Below are 17,988 nucleotides of genomic sequence, written 5' to 3' on the forward strand. Positions count from 1 at the left end.
GAAGGACGCCTGTATGTTTGTAGTGACTGGGTGTATTGATACACCATCCAAAGTGTAATTAATAACTTAACCATGCGCAAAGGGATACAATGCCTACTTTATTTTTTGCCATCTACCAATAGGTGCCCTTTTTTGAAAGGCATTGGAAAACCTCCCTGGTCTTTATGGTTGAAGCTGTGTTTGAAATTCACTGCTCGACTTAGGTTCCTTGATAATTGTATGTGTGGGGTACAAAGATGAGGTAGTCATTCAAAAAAGCATGTTACACTATTACTGCATACAGAGTAAGCCCATTTAACGTATTATGTCACTTGTTAATTAGACTTTTTACTCCTGACCTTATTTAGGCTTGCCATAAAGGGGTTGAATACTTATTGACTTATACTTATTCAGCTTTTCATTTCAATTCTAAAAACACAATTCCATTTTGACATTATGGCAAGCCTAAATATTGTGTGTAGGCCAATGACACTCAATCTTAATTGAATCCACTTTACATTCAGGCTGTAACACAACAACATCTTGAAAAGGTAATGGGGTGTGAATACTTTATGTTGGCAATTTAGGATACACTACCTTTTAACTGACTGAGCACAGACCATTAGACACTCGTGGTGTGTATTGCAGCTATCGGAGACAAGTCAGACAGCCGACATCAGATGCTTTTCCCCCCCTTTTTTTTTACTGCAATAGCATAATAATACATGGAAAACGTTTGTGGTGGAAGAGGACGACGACGAAATAAACGATTTGATGCTTGTTGCTTTAAATCTGCGCCTGCTCAATCTCAACTGGTCTATGCGCTATGAGCAATCTGGCGGTGCAGACTAAAGAACATTCATCTGCGACTCTATTTTTTTCCTTTCCATCCATCCCTCCTCTCCTCTCCGAACCATTAATCTCCCCTTCTCCAGACTTCACATCCGGTTCACCCGCTAGTAGCCTATCTTCTGTGTCTTGCCTGTGTGTGTGTGTGTGACGGCCTGATTCTCCACCGAGCTGTACTGCAGACCCCCTACCTGAACGCGCTGCGTGCTAGACGGATACTACACCCGGCGTGCATCGGTGATGGAGCTACCGTGTGCGCTCTGAGCTGGTGGGAGCCGATCTGTATGACACAAAGGCCGGGATGAGACGATAGGCTATCGGATGGGCGCCCCGGTTTGGTGATACTCGCTCAACGATGTCCAAGAGTCTGACGAAGAAAAATCACTGGACCAACAAAGTCCACGAAGCGGTCGTCACCAGGAGCATAGAGGGAGAATTTGGCTTCGAGCTGAAGGGGGGCGCGGAGATTGGGCAGTTCCCCTACTTCGGGGAGGTGAAACAAGGAAAAGAGACCGTCCAGAGCGGCAAGCTGGCCCAGGATGAGTTGCTGCTGGAGGTCAACGACACGCCGGTGGCCGGGCTCACCACCCGGGATGTTCTGGCTGTCATCAAACACTGCAAAGATCCGATCCGCTTCAAATGTGTCAAACAAGGTGAGGTATGCCAGACGGGGCCAAAGGCGTAAAAGCATGAACATTGAATGAGTGTGTGTGAGCCGCCGCCACACAGCGACAGATAAGGAGCCATCTGTCTGGTTGTAGCCTATTTTATGTATGTCTACTCATCAGAAATAGCCTATATATGTGTCGTCAATGGGTAGGCCTATCGCAAACTATGTCACTCAAATGGAAGAGAAATAGTGTCCATTGGCGCATTTCCATACAGGATTTACCCCAGTGTTATACCCAGAAGGGCGTAGGTGCACATTTTGTTATGGGGTCACCTCTGATGTTGACATGCACTACTACTACCAGAGGTGGGACCAAATCACTGTTATTCTACTAACAAGCAAGTCACAAGGTCTGAGTCTCAAGTTGAGTCCCAAGTCGAACTGGTCAAGTCCCAAGTTGTGCATTCTAAGAGCAAGTCAAGTCACAAATCTATACATGCACTGACTTCAATGCTACCAGACAGCCCTTTTTATTATTTTGTCTACAAATACATTTTGATTATGTAATAATTAGTTTCAAATTAAGTCAATTATTAATATCAAGCATTTTTTACATGCCAAAAGACCAGTAGGCCTATGCTAGTAATTGTTGCTTGGTGCCCCATTTATTGCTGGTGAGCTTGCAAAGTAGATAGTGAATTTTTGGAGCTGCATATTTAGTTATGGCAATCCTCTCTCCCTATAATTTGACGTTTGCGCTGCACCCAATTATATAGCTGTACAGCAAATCAGCGGTCCGTTTGCTAGCTCAGTGGCTCTCAAACCTTTTGACCCGTGACCCCCTAAAAAGGAGTGGTTAAAAGTTTGCGTCCCCCACCCCCCAGCACATGCTCGTGAATACATGTAAACATGCGCTCACAATCTCTGCACATAGATAGCCTGTCATTACAGCCATTAAACGATGATGCTTTTTTAAAACATAAGATACAGAAATCAACTGCATTTTTTAAAACTGCATTTTGAGATGAAAGTCATTCATTTTAGCAGTCAATATCAACTAAGGATATCATGTCACATTCTCACTCAGCCTTTTGGGGGCCCTAAGTGAGATTTGGTTGGGGGGCCCCCCAATCTTCTAGCAGAACGTTTTAGTGGCCCCTCTCTTGACGAAGGAGTTTCCTGCAATTCTACACATTTTGTCATGGGTCAGAGAGAAAATTGTGCAATTTTATAACAAATGTAATGCAATTCTACTAGTTTTGCCATGGGGCAGAGAGCCTTAAAAAAACAGCTCATTTCCTAGAAGCACGGCAATTCCCTTTTTTTCAGTAGAAAGACGATTCCCATAGCTTCCCCCATGAAGTTGCAGAACGATTTAAGTCAATCGTTTTAATCAGTATGATATATTTGGGGTTGAAGTGGGAAACCTGAAGTGATGACTTCAGATATTTTCAGTGCCAATGTCATGCGTTTTCCCTTATGATATGACATGCTAATACTTTTCAGTCTACGTTTCTTTTCGGGGCTGGGTTTTATTGCAATGTTACCCAGTCAGAAACACCTGCAAAGTTCTTCCTCCTCTCAAGTCGTGACTGAGCCAAACAACTTTTTTTGCCGTAGCCTACACTTCACCGTCTGAGCCATGGAGCAAATTAAAATAGGGGGTGCAAATTTACGTTTTAAACTTAAGCACCAAACTATCATAATCTATTGAATAATTTGAAGTTTCACTTATTTTTTAGCTAGTCTGCATAACAAATATTTTATAAATGGTAAAATTGCGTGGGTATGATTGTATTTTGGAACCCTGCTTTCCATCGCTCCAAGATGAGTGGTTTTGACCACGCCCCACTGCTTTGATTGGTGCAGCAACAAGTCTCTATCCTATAATGAAAGGACGACCTCGTAAGAAGTCAGAACTTGTTTATCTATTTTTTGTTGTTGCTGTTTTTACATTTGTATTGATGTTTCATGTCTGATGCACTCAGGGTGTTTTTTTGATGTTGTCTATTGACAGCAACATTTGCAGAGCTGGGATGGTTGTGTCCTCCATATACCAGTCAAAAGTTTGGACACACCTAGTCATTCCAGGGTTTTTCTTTATTTTGACTATTTTCTACGTTGTAAAATCATAGTGAAGACATCAAAACTATGAAATAACACATGGAATCATGTAGTAGCCAAGCTGATTATTATTTTTTGGTCCTTAAATGAAACTGGTATATTTCTTTATTTATCACAATTTAGCCAATTTTGGTTTTTAATGCAGGGCCGACAGACAAGTTCCTTACTTTCTCCCCCTTCCAGTTGCCTCTTCCATTTGGGTGGTAATGCTGAAATTAGTTGGTTGTAATTTTGAGTAGACCAGACGTTTCCATATATTTTTGGTAGGCGCATGTGTGACATAACGCCACCAGTCCTACTCATGATATAATTTACAAAGATTATACCTTTAAAAAAAATATATATCCCAATATATATATATATATATATATATATATATATATATATATATATATATATATATATATATATATATATATATATATATATATATTTTTTAATCAATTTGTACATTTTAGATTAGCCATAATATTTGTTGTAATATTTGTTCTCTTTTCTGGTGGATTAAACTGAAATTGCAACCAACTTTCTATATCTTGTTTGAAAAATAGCGATATTTTGGAGTTCATTTCATTTTCAAATAACCAAAAGTGAGAGGTTATAGTGTGAATAAAGGGGAAAAAGGCCATTCTTGAGCATGGGGTGAGATATTCCTACTAATCTGCTAGAGAACCAGTTTGGATTGAAGTATACTTTTTGTATGACTGACGCCCTTAGTGAGAGGTCTTATGCTTTAATATTTTATAATTCTGCCCTCATTATATAAATAGGCCCGTTTTTAATTTTGTCTGGCTTGCCTTTCCCCCCAAAAAATGAATATTTTTTGCTCATATAATTTTTTTTAAATCACTAGGTGTAGGCAAGGCCATAAGCAAATAGGTCAACTGGGATATGACTAAAGAAATCTGCTTTTTTCATCAAATAGACAGGTATTTTAATTTCCGTGGTAGCAAGATCTTATCTATTTTTGTCAACTTTCTATTAAAATGTATTATAGTGAGAATTTCTTTCTTTCGGGATATGAATACCGAGTATGTCACTTCACCGGCAGACCATTTTATTGGTAAACCTTTTTTGTTTGTAATCCAGTGTCACATTCGTTATAGTGATGAGACCAAAGCGCAGCGTGATTTGAGTACATCTTCTTTAATGAAGAAAGAACACTGAACGAACTATACAAAAACAACAAAATGAACATGAAGCTATATAATAATAGTGCTGACACAGGCAACTAACCATAGACAATCACCCACGAAATACTCAAGGAATATGGCTGCCTAAATATGGTTCCCAATCAGAGTCAACGATAAACAGCTGCCTCTAATTGAGAACCAATCTAGGCAACCATAGACATACAAAACACCTAGACTAGTAACAACCCCATAAACATACAAAAACCCTAGACAGGAAAAAAACATATATCACCCTTGTCACACCCTGACCTAACCAAAAATAATAAAGAAAACAAAGAATACTAAGGTCAGGGCGTGACAGTACCCCCCCCCCCCCAAAGGTGCGGACTCCCGGCCGCACACCTAAGCCTATATGGGAGGGTCTGGGTGGGCATAACTCCGCGGTGGTGGTTCTGGTGAGGGACGTGGACCCCGCTCCACTTCTGACTCGGCCCACTTACGTAATGTCTCTGGAGCGGGAACCCTCACCACCGACCCCGGACTAGAGGACGCCACTGGACTGATGGTTGAGTCTGGAGTGAGTGGCGCCTCTGGACTGACGGGCGGCTCTGGCGCCTCTGGACTGGAGGGAGACTCTGGCAGATCCGGACTGGAGGGAGACTCTGGCGGATCCGGACTGGAGGGAGACTCTGGCGGATCCGGACTGAAGGGAGACTCTGGCGGATCCGGACTGGAGGGAGACTCTGGCGGATCCGGACTGGAGGGAGACTCTGGCGGCTCCTGACTGACGGGCGGCTCAGGCGGCTCCTGACTGACGGGCGGCTCAGGCGGCTCCTGACTGACGGGCGGCTCAGGCGGCTCCTGACTGACGGGCGGCTCAGGCGGCTCCTGACTGACGGGCGGCTCAGGCGGCTCAGGACAGACGGGCGGCTCAGGCGGCTCAGGACAGACGGGCGGCTCAGGACAGACGGGCAGCTCAGGCGGCTCAGGACAGACGGGCGGCTCAGGCGGCTCAGGACAGACGGGCTGCTCAGGCGGCTCAGGACAGACGGAGCCTGGAGAGAGAACCTGGAGGGAGGAGACGGAGAGACAGCCTGGTGCGTGGGGCTGCCACAGGACCCACCAGGCTGGGGAGACCTACAGGAGGCCTGGTGCTTGGAGGAGGCACCGGAAGGACCGGGCTGTGGGGGAGCTCTGGTGCGCAGCCTTGGCACCACTCCCCCAGGCTGGATGACTACTCTAGCCCGGACCCTCCAGAGTGCAGGCACAGGTTGAACCGGGCTGTGAGTGAGCACTGGAGATCTGGTGCATACTACGCCCACCTCTCCCTTAGGCTCAATTCCCACATTCGCCCGGCACGAGCGGAGCGCAGGCATAGGACGCACTGCACCCTCCCAGCGCCCCGGAGACACAGCACGCAGAGCCGGCGCAGGATACCCTGGACCGAAATGGCGTACCGGAGACCAGACATGCTGAGCCTGCACAATACGCCCTGGCTGGATGCCCACACTCGCATGACAATTTCGGGGGGTTGTCCTATAGCGCACCGGGCTATGGGCGCGTACTGGCGACACCGTGCACTTAACCGCATAACACGGTGCTTGACCAGTAACGCGCTGCTTCCAATAAGCACGAGGAGTGGGCTCAGGTCTCCAACCTGACTCTGCCACACGCCCCGTGTGCCTCCCCCCCAAAATATTTCGGGGCTGCCTCTCGTGCCTGTCGCGTTGCCGTGCTGCCTCCTCATATCGCCACCGCTCAGCTTTCGCTGCCTCCAGCTCTGCCTTGGGGCGGCGATATTCCCCAGCCTGTGCCCAGGGTCCTTTTCAGTCCAAAATCTCCTCCCATGTCCAGGAGTCCAGAACTCGCTGCTGCCCGATACCACGCTGCTTGGTCCTTGGTTGGTGGGTGACTGTCACGTTCGTTATAGTGATGAGACCAAAGTGCAGCGTGATTTGAGTACATCTTCTTTAATGAAGAAAGAACACTGAACGAACTATAAAAAAACAACAAAATGAACGTGAAGCTATATAATAATAGTGCTGACACAGGCAACTAACCATAGACAATCACCCACGAAATACTCAAGGAATATGGCTGCCTAAATATGGTTCCCAATCAGAGACAACGATAAACAGCTGCCTCTAATTGAGAACCAATCTAGGCAACCATAGACATACAAAACACCTAGACTGGTGACACCCCATTAACATACAAAAACCCTAGACAGGACAAAAAACATATCACCCTTGTCACACCCTGACCTAACCAAAAATAATAAAGAAAACAAAGAATACTAAGGCCAGGGCGTGACATCCAGAGAGATTAGGAAAAAGTATCAATGTCATCTACGAGGCTGTGGAGGGATCCAAATTTAGGATTTAAAAGAAAAAAACATGATTTATCAGCGTACAATGACACCTTTTGTTTTTAAGCTCTGGATTTCTAGGCCTTTGATGTTATTGCTGGATCTAATTTTAATAGCTAACATTTCGATGGGCATAATAAATAGATATGCCGATAGTGGACAACCTTGTTTTACTCCTCTTGACATTTGAATACTTTCTTAGAAGTAGCCATTATTTACTATTTTACACCTAGGGTTACTATACATAACTTTAACCCATTGTGTATCTAGATTCTTCAAAATTAAAATAGTGCCAGCATTTGTATAGCCTTTTCAAAGTCAGCTGTGAATACCAGGCCTGGTTTCCCCGATTTTATTTTTTCATTGTGTTCTAGAGTTTCCAGTACTTGTCTTATAATGTTTCCAATGTATCGTCCATGTAAAAAACCTGTCTGATTAGGATGAATAATATCTGCCAATACCTTTTTTAAATTCTATGCGTTTGCACATTGCAATTTTTTTTGCATCACGACACTGAAGTGTAAGGGGCCTCCAATTTTTTTAATGGACTGGATCTTTATATTTAACACTTGGGTCCTGTTTCAGTAATAATGAAATCAGACTTTATTGTTGAGTATCTGATAATCTACCATTTTTAAAGGAGTGGTTAAAACATGCTAATAACGGTCCTCGTGAGTACATCAAACTGATTTACCATCCAACCCTGGAGGTTTCCCTTACTTAAAGGCTTTAGTTTCATCAAGAAGTCCCTTCCCTGTATTTTGGCCTTCACATGAGTCTTTCTGTACAGCTGTTAAATTTACATTAGTAATAGGGAAAAAATCCTTACAATTAACTTCGGTTGGTCGAGATGGAGGAGACTGAAACGGAAACATATGCTTTGCTTCCTCAGTTTCCGTCATTTGTTTCTGTAAATCCTTTTTGGTAGCATTTCTATGTTGAAGAAAAAAAGTGGTGCATTTTTCCCCCCATATTCCATCCAGTTCGCATTATTTTTATAATATATTACACTTAATCTTTCTTGAATAATTTCCTCCATTTCTTTGTTTTTCCTCTAACGTATTCTGTGCCTCTATGATACTGTTTTTGTTGCTATCTATCTGTACTGTTAGTCCCTCTTTTTTTCCTTTCTTAATATTAATTATTTGGACTTAAATTGCTTTTCTTTTAAGATGAGTATTGAATTGCATGGCCTCTAAAGGCACATTTTAAAAGTGTCCCATACAATAATGGCATCTGCTGTACCTATCGGGAAAAAGTAATTTCTAAATTATTCTGTCCTGGTTAAAAACAAGTTTTCATCCAATAGGCTTCGATTCAATTTCCAATACCCTTGCCCATGTGGAAATTCTGTAAGAGTAATGTATATGCCAATTATTTGATGGTCTGACCGCATTCTTTTCCCTATCAATACTTTTTAAACTTTTGGAGCCAGCGAAAATGTCATAAGAAAGTAGTCAAGACGACTAGCTTGGTTGAGCCTCTGCCATGTATATGTCACTAGGTTAAGATATTTAAGCCTCCATATATCCACTAGTTCCATTATATCCATGATATTTGTGATTTCCTGAAGTGCATAAGGGTGATAGTTTGTAGTGTGATTTATTTTACATTCCATTGAGGTATTTAAATCTCCCACCATGACAATAGTCTTGTATTGCTTGATAAATTATTATTTGTATTTTCAAAGAAGCTTGGGTCATCATTATTTGGAACGTATAGATTAATGAGCAAAATTTGTTTATGGTTCAATAACATATTTAAATGAATCCATCTACCTTGATGATCTGTTTGAACAATTTGCATATTCAGATCAAAATATTTGTGAATTAATATCATCACCCCTTTTGAGTTTCTTTGCCGATGGAAGAAGTATATTTCGCCCCCCCCCAGTCCTTTCTCCATACAACTTCAACTAGAATTGTTGAATGAGTTTCCTATAAACAATAGATGTTATATTCCTTCTCTTTTAGCCAGGTAAATACTGATAATAAGAAAATACTATCTGCTAAGCCATTACAATTCTAACTGGCTATACATGAGTTTTAGTTTATTTGTATTTTTACATTAATCAACGTTTCAGTAAAAGTGACGGTTTTAGCCAGACAGCTAATTTTCAACCGCAGTCCCTGGGCAGGTGATTTAAAAACAATGACAATAACAATACAGACATACAATGTGCAGTGAGCACATGCAGTGCAACACGTAGCACGCAGACAGAGCAATAGTATAAATAGCAACAAAACAAATACATAAAATACAATACATAAAATCAACAGTGTTTACACACCTCACAAGCTACAGATAACATGGAAAGCAGCAATACACATGGCCTTTGTCCATGTCTTTATGTTTTTGTGTGTGTGAGATGGCTTTGTGTGTGTGTGAGTGTGAGAAGATGGCTGTGTGTGAGTGTGAGAGAGATGGCAGTGTGTTCCAGACATGGGAAGCTCTCACAGAGAAAGCAGATTGACTAAAGGTGCTTTTCCTTCAAGGAACTATACAGTCACCTCTCATGGCAGACCTTGTGGATCTGCTGCCATGGGTTTGGGTTTTCTTAGTACAAAAGTACTAAGTGGAGGAGGAGCCAGGCCATTTAGGATCTTGAATACAAGACATGCGTCAGTGTTTTGCACAAGATTTTCCCAACTCAGGAGCTCATGCTTTCTGAGGATGTAACAGTGATAATGGCTAATGGGCTTTCTATCAAGTACTTTGAGAGCCTGTTTGTAGACCGACTGAATGGGTTTTAATGTTGTACAGCAATCTTGGGCCAAACTGGTCAAGCAGTATGTTACGTGGGGGAGTATCATTGCATTGAAGTACACTTTTGCTACCTCTGTAGTCAACCAATTTTGTATGAATTGGAAATTAGCTAGATTGAATGAGGTTATTTTAGTTACCTACAGTGGTTGTGCCACTAAAAGTTGTGCGATTATGCTCCGGGATTTAGAGGTAATTTGTGGTTTAGTACGGTACCCTGCGTCACTACTTCATTGCTCCAGACCACCACAAGGGGGAGTTAGAGCACTGATTATGCTTTTGGATCCTACTGTGTCTCTACCTTTTTATTACATTTTTTAACCTTTTTTTAACTAGGCAAGTCAGTTAAGAACAAATTCTTATTTACAATGACGGCCTTCCCTGGCCAAATCCAGACGACGCTGGGCCAATGGGACTCACAATCACGGCCGGATGTGATGCACCTCTTGCACTGAGATGCAGTGTCTTAGACCATTGCGTCCCTCGGGAGCCCCTAACTGACAATGAATGGGCGACATAAACCTAAATAGAAACTGATAATTGTGCACAACTTCAGTATTACTTACTAAAACACTAAGGTTTGTATTATTTTATTTTGTTAGGATTATTTTGTTCTTAATGTAGTACTGTAGGCCACTGCCGACCAGTCACATTGTACAGGGCCTGAGTGGCGCAACGGTCTAAGACACTGCATAGCAGTGCAAGCTGTGTTGTTGCAGATGCTGGTTCAATACCTGTGCTGGTCTCCCAGTTTTTTGGTTTCTCTCCCTCTAAAAACAGAAATAAATAATTCTAAATAACAAACTGGCTTTATTTACAAACTAGTAACAATGTCTCACCCCATGTTCAATAATGGCCTTTTTTCTCACAAATTTTTGTTATTTTTTAAACAAAGCAATTATTATTATTAATTTAGAATGATATAAAAGCAAGTTGGATATTCTCACAGATATATTATTAACCCTGTTACTAGCAGGACAATACAAACTCAGCAAAAAAAGAAACGTCCTCTCACTGTCAACTGTGTTTATTTTCAGCAAACTTAAAATGTCTAAATATTTGTATGAACATAACAAGATTAAACAACTGAGAATTAAACTGAACAAGTTCCACAGACATGTGACTAACACATTGAATAATGTATCCCTGAATAAAGGGGGGGTCAAAATCAAAAGTAACAGTCAGTATCTGGTGTGGCCACCAGCTGCATTAAGTACTGCAGTGCATCTCCTCCTCATGGACTGCACTAGATTTGCCAGTTCATGTTGTTACCCCACTCTTCCACCAAGGCACCTGCAAGTTCCCAGACATTTCTGGGGGGAATGGTCCTGGCCCTCACCCTCCGATCCAACAGGTTCCAAACGTGCTCAATGGGATTGAGTGTTCTGGCCATGGCAGAACACTGACATTCCTGTCTTGCAGGAAATCACACACACGATTGAGCAGTATGGCTGGTGGCATTGTCATGCTGGAGGGTCATGTCAGGATGAGCCTGCAGGAAGGGTACCACATGAGAGAGGAGGAGGTCTTCCCTGTGACGCACAGTGATGAGATTGCCTGCAATGACAACAAGCTCAGTCCAATGATGCTGTGACACACCGCCCCAGACCATGTGGGACCTTCCACCTCCAAATCGGTCCCGCTCCAGAGTACAGGCCTCGGTGTAACACTCATTCCTTCGACGATAAACGCGAATCCGACCATCACCTCTGGTGAGACAAAACCGCAACTCGTCAGTGAAGAGCACTTTTTGCCAGTCCTGTCTGGTCCAGCGACGGTGGGTTTTTGTCTGGTGAGAACCTGCCTTACAACAGGCCTACAAGCCCTCATTCCAGCTTCTCTCAGCCTATTGCGGACAGTCTGAGCACTGATGGAGGGATTGTGCGTTCCTGGTGTAACTCGGGCAGTTGTTGTTGCCGTCCTGTACCTGTCACACAGGTGTGATGTTCGGATGTACCGACCCCGTGCAGGTGTTGTTACACGTTGTCTGCCACTGCGAGGACAATCAGCTGTCCGTCCTGTCTCCCTGTTGCGCTGTCTTAGGCGTCTCACAGTACGGACATTGCAATTTATTGCCCTGGCCACATCTGCAGTCCTCATGCCTCCTTGCAGCATGCCTAAGCCACGATCACGCAGATGAGCAGGGACACTGGGCATCTTTCTCATGGTGTTTTTCAGAGTCGGTAGAAACGCCTCTTTAGTGTCCTAAGTTTTCATAACTGTGACCTTAATTGCCTACCGTCTGTAAGCTGTTAGTGTCTTAACGACCGTTCCACAGGTGCATGTTCATTAATTGTTTATGGTTTATTGAACAAGCATGGGAAACAGTGTTTAACCCCTTTACAATGAAGGTCTGTGAAGTTATTTGGATTTGTACGAATTTATTTTATATTTGGATTGTTCAAATCAAATCCATTTTGATTTGTCACATGCGCCGTATACAACAGGTGTAGACCTTACCATAAAATGCTTACTTACAAGCCCTTAACCAACAATGTAGTTTTAAGAAAATAGAGTTAAGAAAATATTTACTCAATAAACTAAATAAAAAATGTAAACAAAAGTAACACAATAAAATTACAACGAGGCTATATACAGGGGGTACCGGTACCGAGTCATTGTGCAGGGGTACAGGTTAGTCGAAGTAATTTGTACATGTAGGCAGGGGTAAAGTGACTATGCATAGATAATAAACAGCGAGTAGCAGCAGTATAAAAACAAAAGGGAGTGGTGGTGTCAATGCAAATAGTCCAGGTAACCATTTGATTAATTGTTCAGCAGTCTTATGGCTTGGGGTAGAAGCTATTAAGGAGTTTTGGTCCTAGACTTGGCGCTACGGTACCGCTTGTCGTGCAGTAGCAGAGAGAACAGTCTACGACTTGGGTGACTGGAGTCTTTGACAGTTTTTGGGACCTTCCTCTGACACTGCCTAGTTTAAAGGTCCTGGATGGAAGGAAGCTTGGCCCCAGTGATGTACTGAGCCATGCACCCTACTCTCTGTAGCGTCTTATCGTCATATGCCGAGCAGTTGCTGGTCAGGATGCTCTCTGGTGCAAACGTAGAACTTTTTGAGGATCTGGGGACACATGCCAAATCTTTTCAGTCTCCTGAGGGGGAAAGATGTTGTCGTGCCCTCTTCACGACTGTTTTGGTGTGTTTGGACCATGATAGCTTGTTGGTGATGTGGACACCAAGGAACTTGAAACTCTCGATCCGCTCCAGTACAGCCCTGTCGATGTGAATGAGGGCGTGTTTGGCCCTCCTTTTCCTGTAGTTTACGATCAGCTCCTTTGTCTTGCTCGTGTTGAGGGAGAGGTTGTTGTCCTGGCCAGGTCTCATCGTTGTCGGTAATCAGGCCTGCCACCGTTGTGTAATCAGCAAACTTAATGATGGTGTTGGAGTTGTGTTTGGCCACGCAGTCGTGGGTTAACAGAGAGTACAGGAGGGGACTAAACTCGCAGCCCTGAGGGACCCCAGTGTTGAGGATCAGAGTGGCAGACGTGTTGTTACCTACCCGTACCACCTGGCGGCGGCCCGTCAGGAAGTCCAGGATCCAGTTGCAGAGGGAGCTGTTTAGTCCCACTGTCCTTAGCTTAGTGATGAGCTTTGTGGGCTCTATGGTGTTGAATGCTGAGCTGTAGTCAATGAACAGCATTCTCATATAGGTGTTCCTTTTGTCCAGGTGGGAAAGGGCAGTGTGGAGGCGGTATGCGAGTTGGAGTGCGACTAGGGTATCCGGGATGATGGTGTTGATGTGAGCCATGGCCAGCCTTTAAATTCATGGCTACCGACGTGAGTGCTACTGGTGATCTGCTTGAAACATGTTTTAATTACAGACTCGGTCAGGGAGAGGTTGAAAATGTCAGTGAAGACACTTGCCAGTTGGTCGGCGCGTGCTCTGAGTACACGTCCTGGTAATCCATCTGGCCTCGCGGCCTTGTGAATGTTGAACTGTTTAAAGGTCTTGCCCACATCTGCTACGGAGAGCGTGATCAGAACTGGCCCTGATCAGACCAGGTTTACCATTAGCAATATGTTTGGTAATTTGATTTAAACAATGCCTTCAGAAAGTATTCACACCTGTTTACTCTTTCCACATTTTGTGTTAGACTGAATTTTAAGTTGATTCAATTTATATTTTTTGTCACTGGCCTAGACACACAATACCCTATAATGTCAAAGTAGAATTCTGTTTTTTTACATATTCATTTAAAAAGAAATGTTTGTGTTTGTGAACAGAGCCCCATAACCAGCATGCTGAGTGGACTCTTGTCTAGGTTCATCTCTTTGTATGTGAGGGAGTTGTGGTGGAATGTGTGGGCATCGCTTCCTTTTAGTTGTTTGCAGAATTTAACAGCTCTTTTCTGAATTTTTATAACTAGCTGGTATAGTCCTAACTCTGCTCTACATGCATTGTTTGGGGTTTTGCATTGTACACAAAGTCCATGCAGAGTTTTGCTAAAGTATAGTCCCTCAATTGGGTGTTTGTCCCATTTTGTGAATTCTTGGTTGGTGAGTGGACCCCAGAACTGACAATCATAGAGGACAATGGGATCTATTACTGATTTGAAGTATTTTTTAGCCAGATCCTAATTAGTGTGTTGAGTTTTATGTTCCGTTTGATGGCGTAGAAGGTCTAGATATATTATTATTATTTCTAAATCTGTCTCCTGGATCTTTTTTGGAACACTATTTTATGTCTTTCTGAATTTCACTGTCAGGGTCCAAGTCTGACAGAAGATCTAGGTGCCGCTGTAGGCCCTAATCTGGCTTTTTTATGGCAGTTTTGGAGCAGTGTCTTCTTCCTTGCTGAGTGGCCTTTCAGGTTATGTTGATATATAGGCGCATTACACTGTGGATATAGATACTGCTGTACCTGTTTCCTCCAGCATCTTCACAAGGTCCTTTGCTGTTGTCCTGGGATTGATTTACACTTTTTGCACCAAAGTACGTTCATCTCTAGGAGACAGAATGTGTCTCCTTCCTGAGCAGTATGACGGTTGCATGGTCCCATGGTGTTTATACTTGCGTACTATTGTTTTTACAGATGAACGTGGTGCCTTCAGGTGTTTGGAAATTGCTCCCAAGGATGAACCAAACTTGTGGAGGTCCACAATTTTTTTCTGAGGTCTTGGCATATTTTCCCATGATGTCAAGCAAAGAGGCACTGAGTTTGAAGGTAGGCCTTGAAATACATCCACAGGTACACCTCCAATTGACTCAAATGATGTCAATTAGCCTATCAGAAGCTTCTAAAGTCACGACACCAGCTGTTTAAAGGCATAGTCAATTTAGTGTATGTAAACTTCTGACCCACTGGAATTGTGATACAGTGGATTTTAAGTGGAATATTCTGTCTGTAAACAATTGTTGGAAAAATTACTTGTGTCATGCACAAAGTAGATGTCCTAATCGACTTGCCAAAACTATAGTTTGCTATATATACTGTATATATATATATATTTGCAAACATTTCTAAAAACCTGTTTTTGCTTTGTCATCATGGGGTATTGTGTGTAGACTGTTTTTATTTTTAATCCATTTTAGAATAAGGCTTTTATGTATCAAAATGTGGAAAAAGGGAAGGGTTCTGATTACTTTTCGAATACACTATAAATCTATGGCAAGACCTGATAATGGATGTCTAGCAATGATCAACAACCAATTTGACAGAGCTTGAAGAATTTGTTAAATAACCATGGGAAATTGTTGCACAATCAAGATGTTTTTCTCACGTCGGTCACGGAGAACGAGATCACACTGTCATCTGGCTTTCATGCAGGCCATTTGATTAGATGTTCAAGAGTCTTATGGCTTGGGGGTAGAAGCTGTTTAGAAGCCTCTTGGACCTAGACTTGGCGCTCAGGTACTGCTTGCCGTGCGGAAGCAGAGAGAACTTCTATATATATATATATATATATATATCTATATCTATACATCCACACAGTACGAACGCCCAGTAGCTGTCTGATTTGTAAACACACACATTCTGTGGTGGATTCAAACTGTTTATTTGGTGCTTTTAAAGCATTTTATGTAAAATTGATGCAGATCAGAAAGGTAGAGAGAAGGAGCAAGGGATAAGAGAGGAAGAAGTCAAGGGGATGAGGAAGAAAGAAAGGAAGAGGGGTGGGGGAAGAAGAAGAAGAAAGGAAGGAAGTAAGATAGGAAAGTAATGCAGATGTACTCAGCGGGAACAATCCAGAAAGGAATAGTATAGATGGTGAGTGAGAGATTGTAGGGTAGTCTTTCTAAGCAGTTCTCTGTGAGTTTGTGCAGTGTTATAGAAATAGATTGATTTGTACAGTATTCACTCCCCTTCACTTTTTCCACATTTTGTTGTTAGGGCCTGCATTTAAAATTGATTACATGTAGATTGTGTCACTGGCCTACACACAATACCACATAATGTCAAAGTGGAATGATGTTTTTTGAGATAAAAAAAAAAAAAAAAACATTAAAAATGAAAAGCTGAAATGTCTTGAGTCAGTAAGTATTTAATACCTTTGTTATGGCAAGCCTAAATCATTTCAGGAGTAAAAATTTGCTTAACAGTTCACATAATAAGTAGCATGGACTAACTCTGTGTGCAATAATAGTGTTTAATGTGATTTTTTTAATGACTACTTCATCTCTGTACCCCAAACATTGAATTATATGTAAGGTCCCTCAGTCGAGCAGTGAATACCAAAACACAGATTCAACCACAAAGACCAGGGAGGTCTTCCAATGCCCCACAAAGAGGGGCATCTATTGGTAGATGGCAAAAAAACAGACATTGAATATCCTTTTGAGCATGGTGAAGTTATTACTTACACTTTGGATGGTCTATCAATACACCCAGTCACTACAAAGATGCAGGCGTCCTTCCTAACTTAGTTGCAGAAGATGAAGGAAACCAGTAATGTACTGAACTATTTCTACTTTTCTTTACTGTACCTAAAGTGCTCTCCAAACTTGTGAGAGAGACAGAGATTTTTCACACTTACTTTGACCACCAGACGACAGAAAGAAAACTGAAAATGGTTGAAAAACGTGTGTATATACAGTCACGAACAAAAGTTTTGAGAATGACACAAATATTAATTTCCACAAAGTTTGCTGCTTCAGTGTCTTTAGATATTTTTGTCAGATGTTACTATGGAATACTGAAGTATAATTACAAGCTTAAGTGTCAAATGCTTTTATTGACAATTACATGAAGTTGATGCAGAGTCAATATTTGCAGTGCTGACCCTTCTTTTTCAAGACCTCTGCAATCCGCCCTGGCATGCTGTCAATTCACTTCTGGGCCACATCCTGACTGATGGCAGCCCATTCTTGCATAATCAATGCTTGGAGTTTGTCAGAATTTGTGGGTTTTTGTTTGTCCACCCGCATCTTGCGGATTGACCACAAATTGGGATTAAGGTCTGGGGAGTTTCCTGGCCATGGACCCAAAATATCGATGTTTTGTTCCCAGAGCCACTTAGTTATCACTTTTGCCTTATGGCAAGGTGCTCCATCATGCTGGAAAAGGCATTGTTTGTCACCAAACTATTCCTGGATGGTTGGGAGAAGTTGCTCTCATAGGATGTGTTGGTACCATTCTTTATTCATGGCTGTGTTCTTAGGCAAAATTGTGAGTGAGCCCACTCCCTTGGCTGAGACAACCCCACACATGAATGGTCTCAGGATGCTTTACTGTTGGCATGACACAGGACTGATGGTAGCGCTCACCTTGTCTTCTCCGAACAAGCTTTTTTCCGGATGCCCCAAACAATCGGAAAGGGGATTCATCAGAGAAAATGACTTTACCCCAGTCCTCAGCACTCCATTCCCTGTACCTTTTGCAGAACATCAGTCTGTCCCTGATGTTTTTCCTGGAGAGAAGTGGCTTCTTTGCTGCCCTTCTTGACACCAGGGCATCCTCCAAAAGTCTTCGCCTCACTGTGAGTGCAGATGCTCTCCCACCTGCCTGCTGCCATTCCTGAGCAAGCTCTTTACTGGTGGTGCCCCGATCCCGCAGCTGAATCAACTTTAGGAGATGGTCCTGGCGCTCGCTGGACTTTCTTGGGTGCCCTGAAGCCTTCTTCACAACAATTGGACCGCTCTCCTTGAAGTTCTTGATGATCCGATAAATGGCTGATTTAGGTGCAATCTTACTGGCAGCAATATCCTTG

General features: G+C 42.7%; 1 protein-coding gene across 1 annotated transcript in view; it reads left to right on the plus strand.

Annotated features, from left to right (window-relative positions):
* The first annotated feature begins 1,049 nt into the window (after positions 1 to 1,049).
* LOC120054194 (membrane-associated guanylate kinase, WW and PDZ domain-containing protein 2-like) overlaps positions 1,050 to 17,988 on the plus strand; it is a 285,181-nt gene continuing 268,242 nt past the window's right edge. Inside the window, exon 1 of the mRNA XM_039001646.1 lies at positions 1,050 to 1,481. Within this exon, the coding sequence (XP_038857574.1) occupies positions 1,184 to 1,481 (298 nt within the window). The 5' untranslated portion in view covers positions 1,050 to 1,183. The remainder of the gene's footprint in view (positions 1,482 to 17,988) is intronic.

This window comes from Salvelinus namaycush, chromosome 9 (assembly GCF_016432855.1).
Source record: "Salvelinus namaycush isolate Seneca chromosome 9, SaNama_1.0, whole genome shotgun sequence".
Classification (NCBI taxonomy): Eukaryota; Metazoa; Chordata; class Actinopteri; order Salmoniformes; family Salmonidae; genus Salvelinus; species Salvelinus namaycush.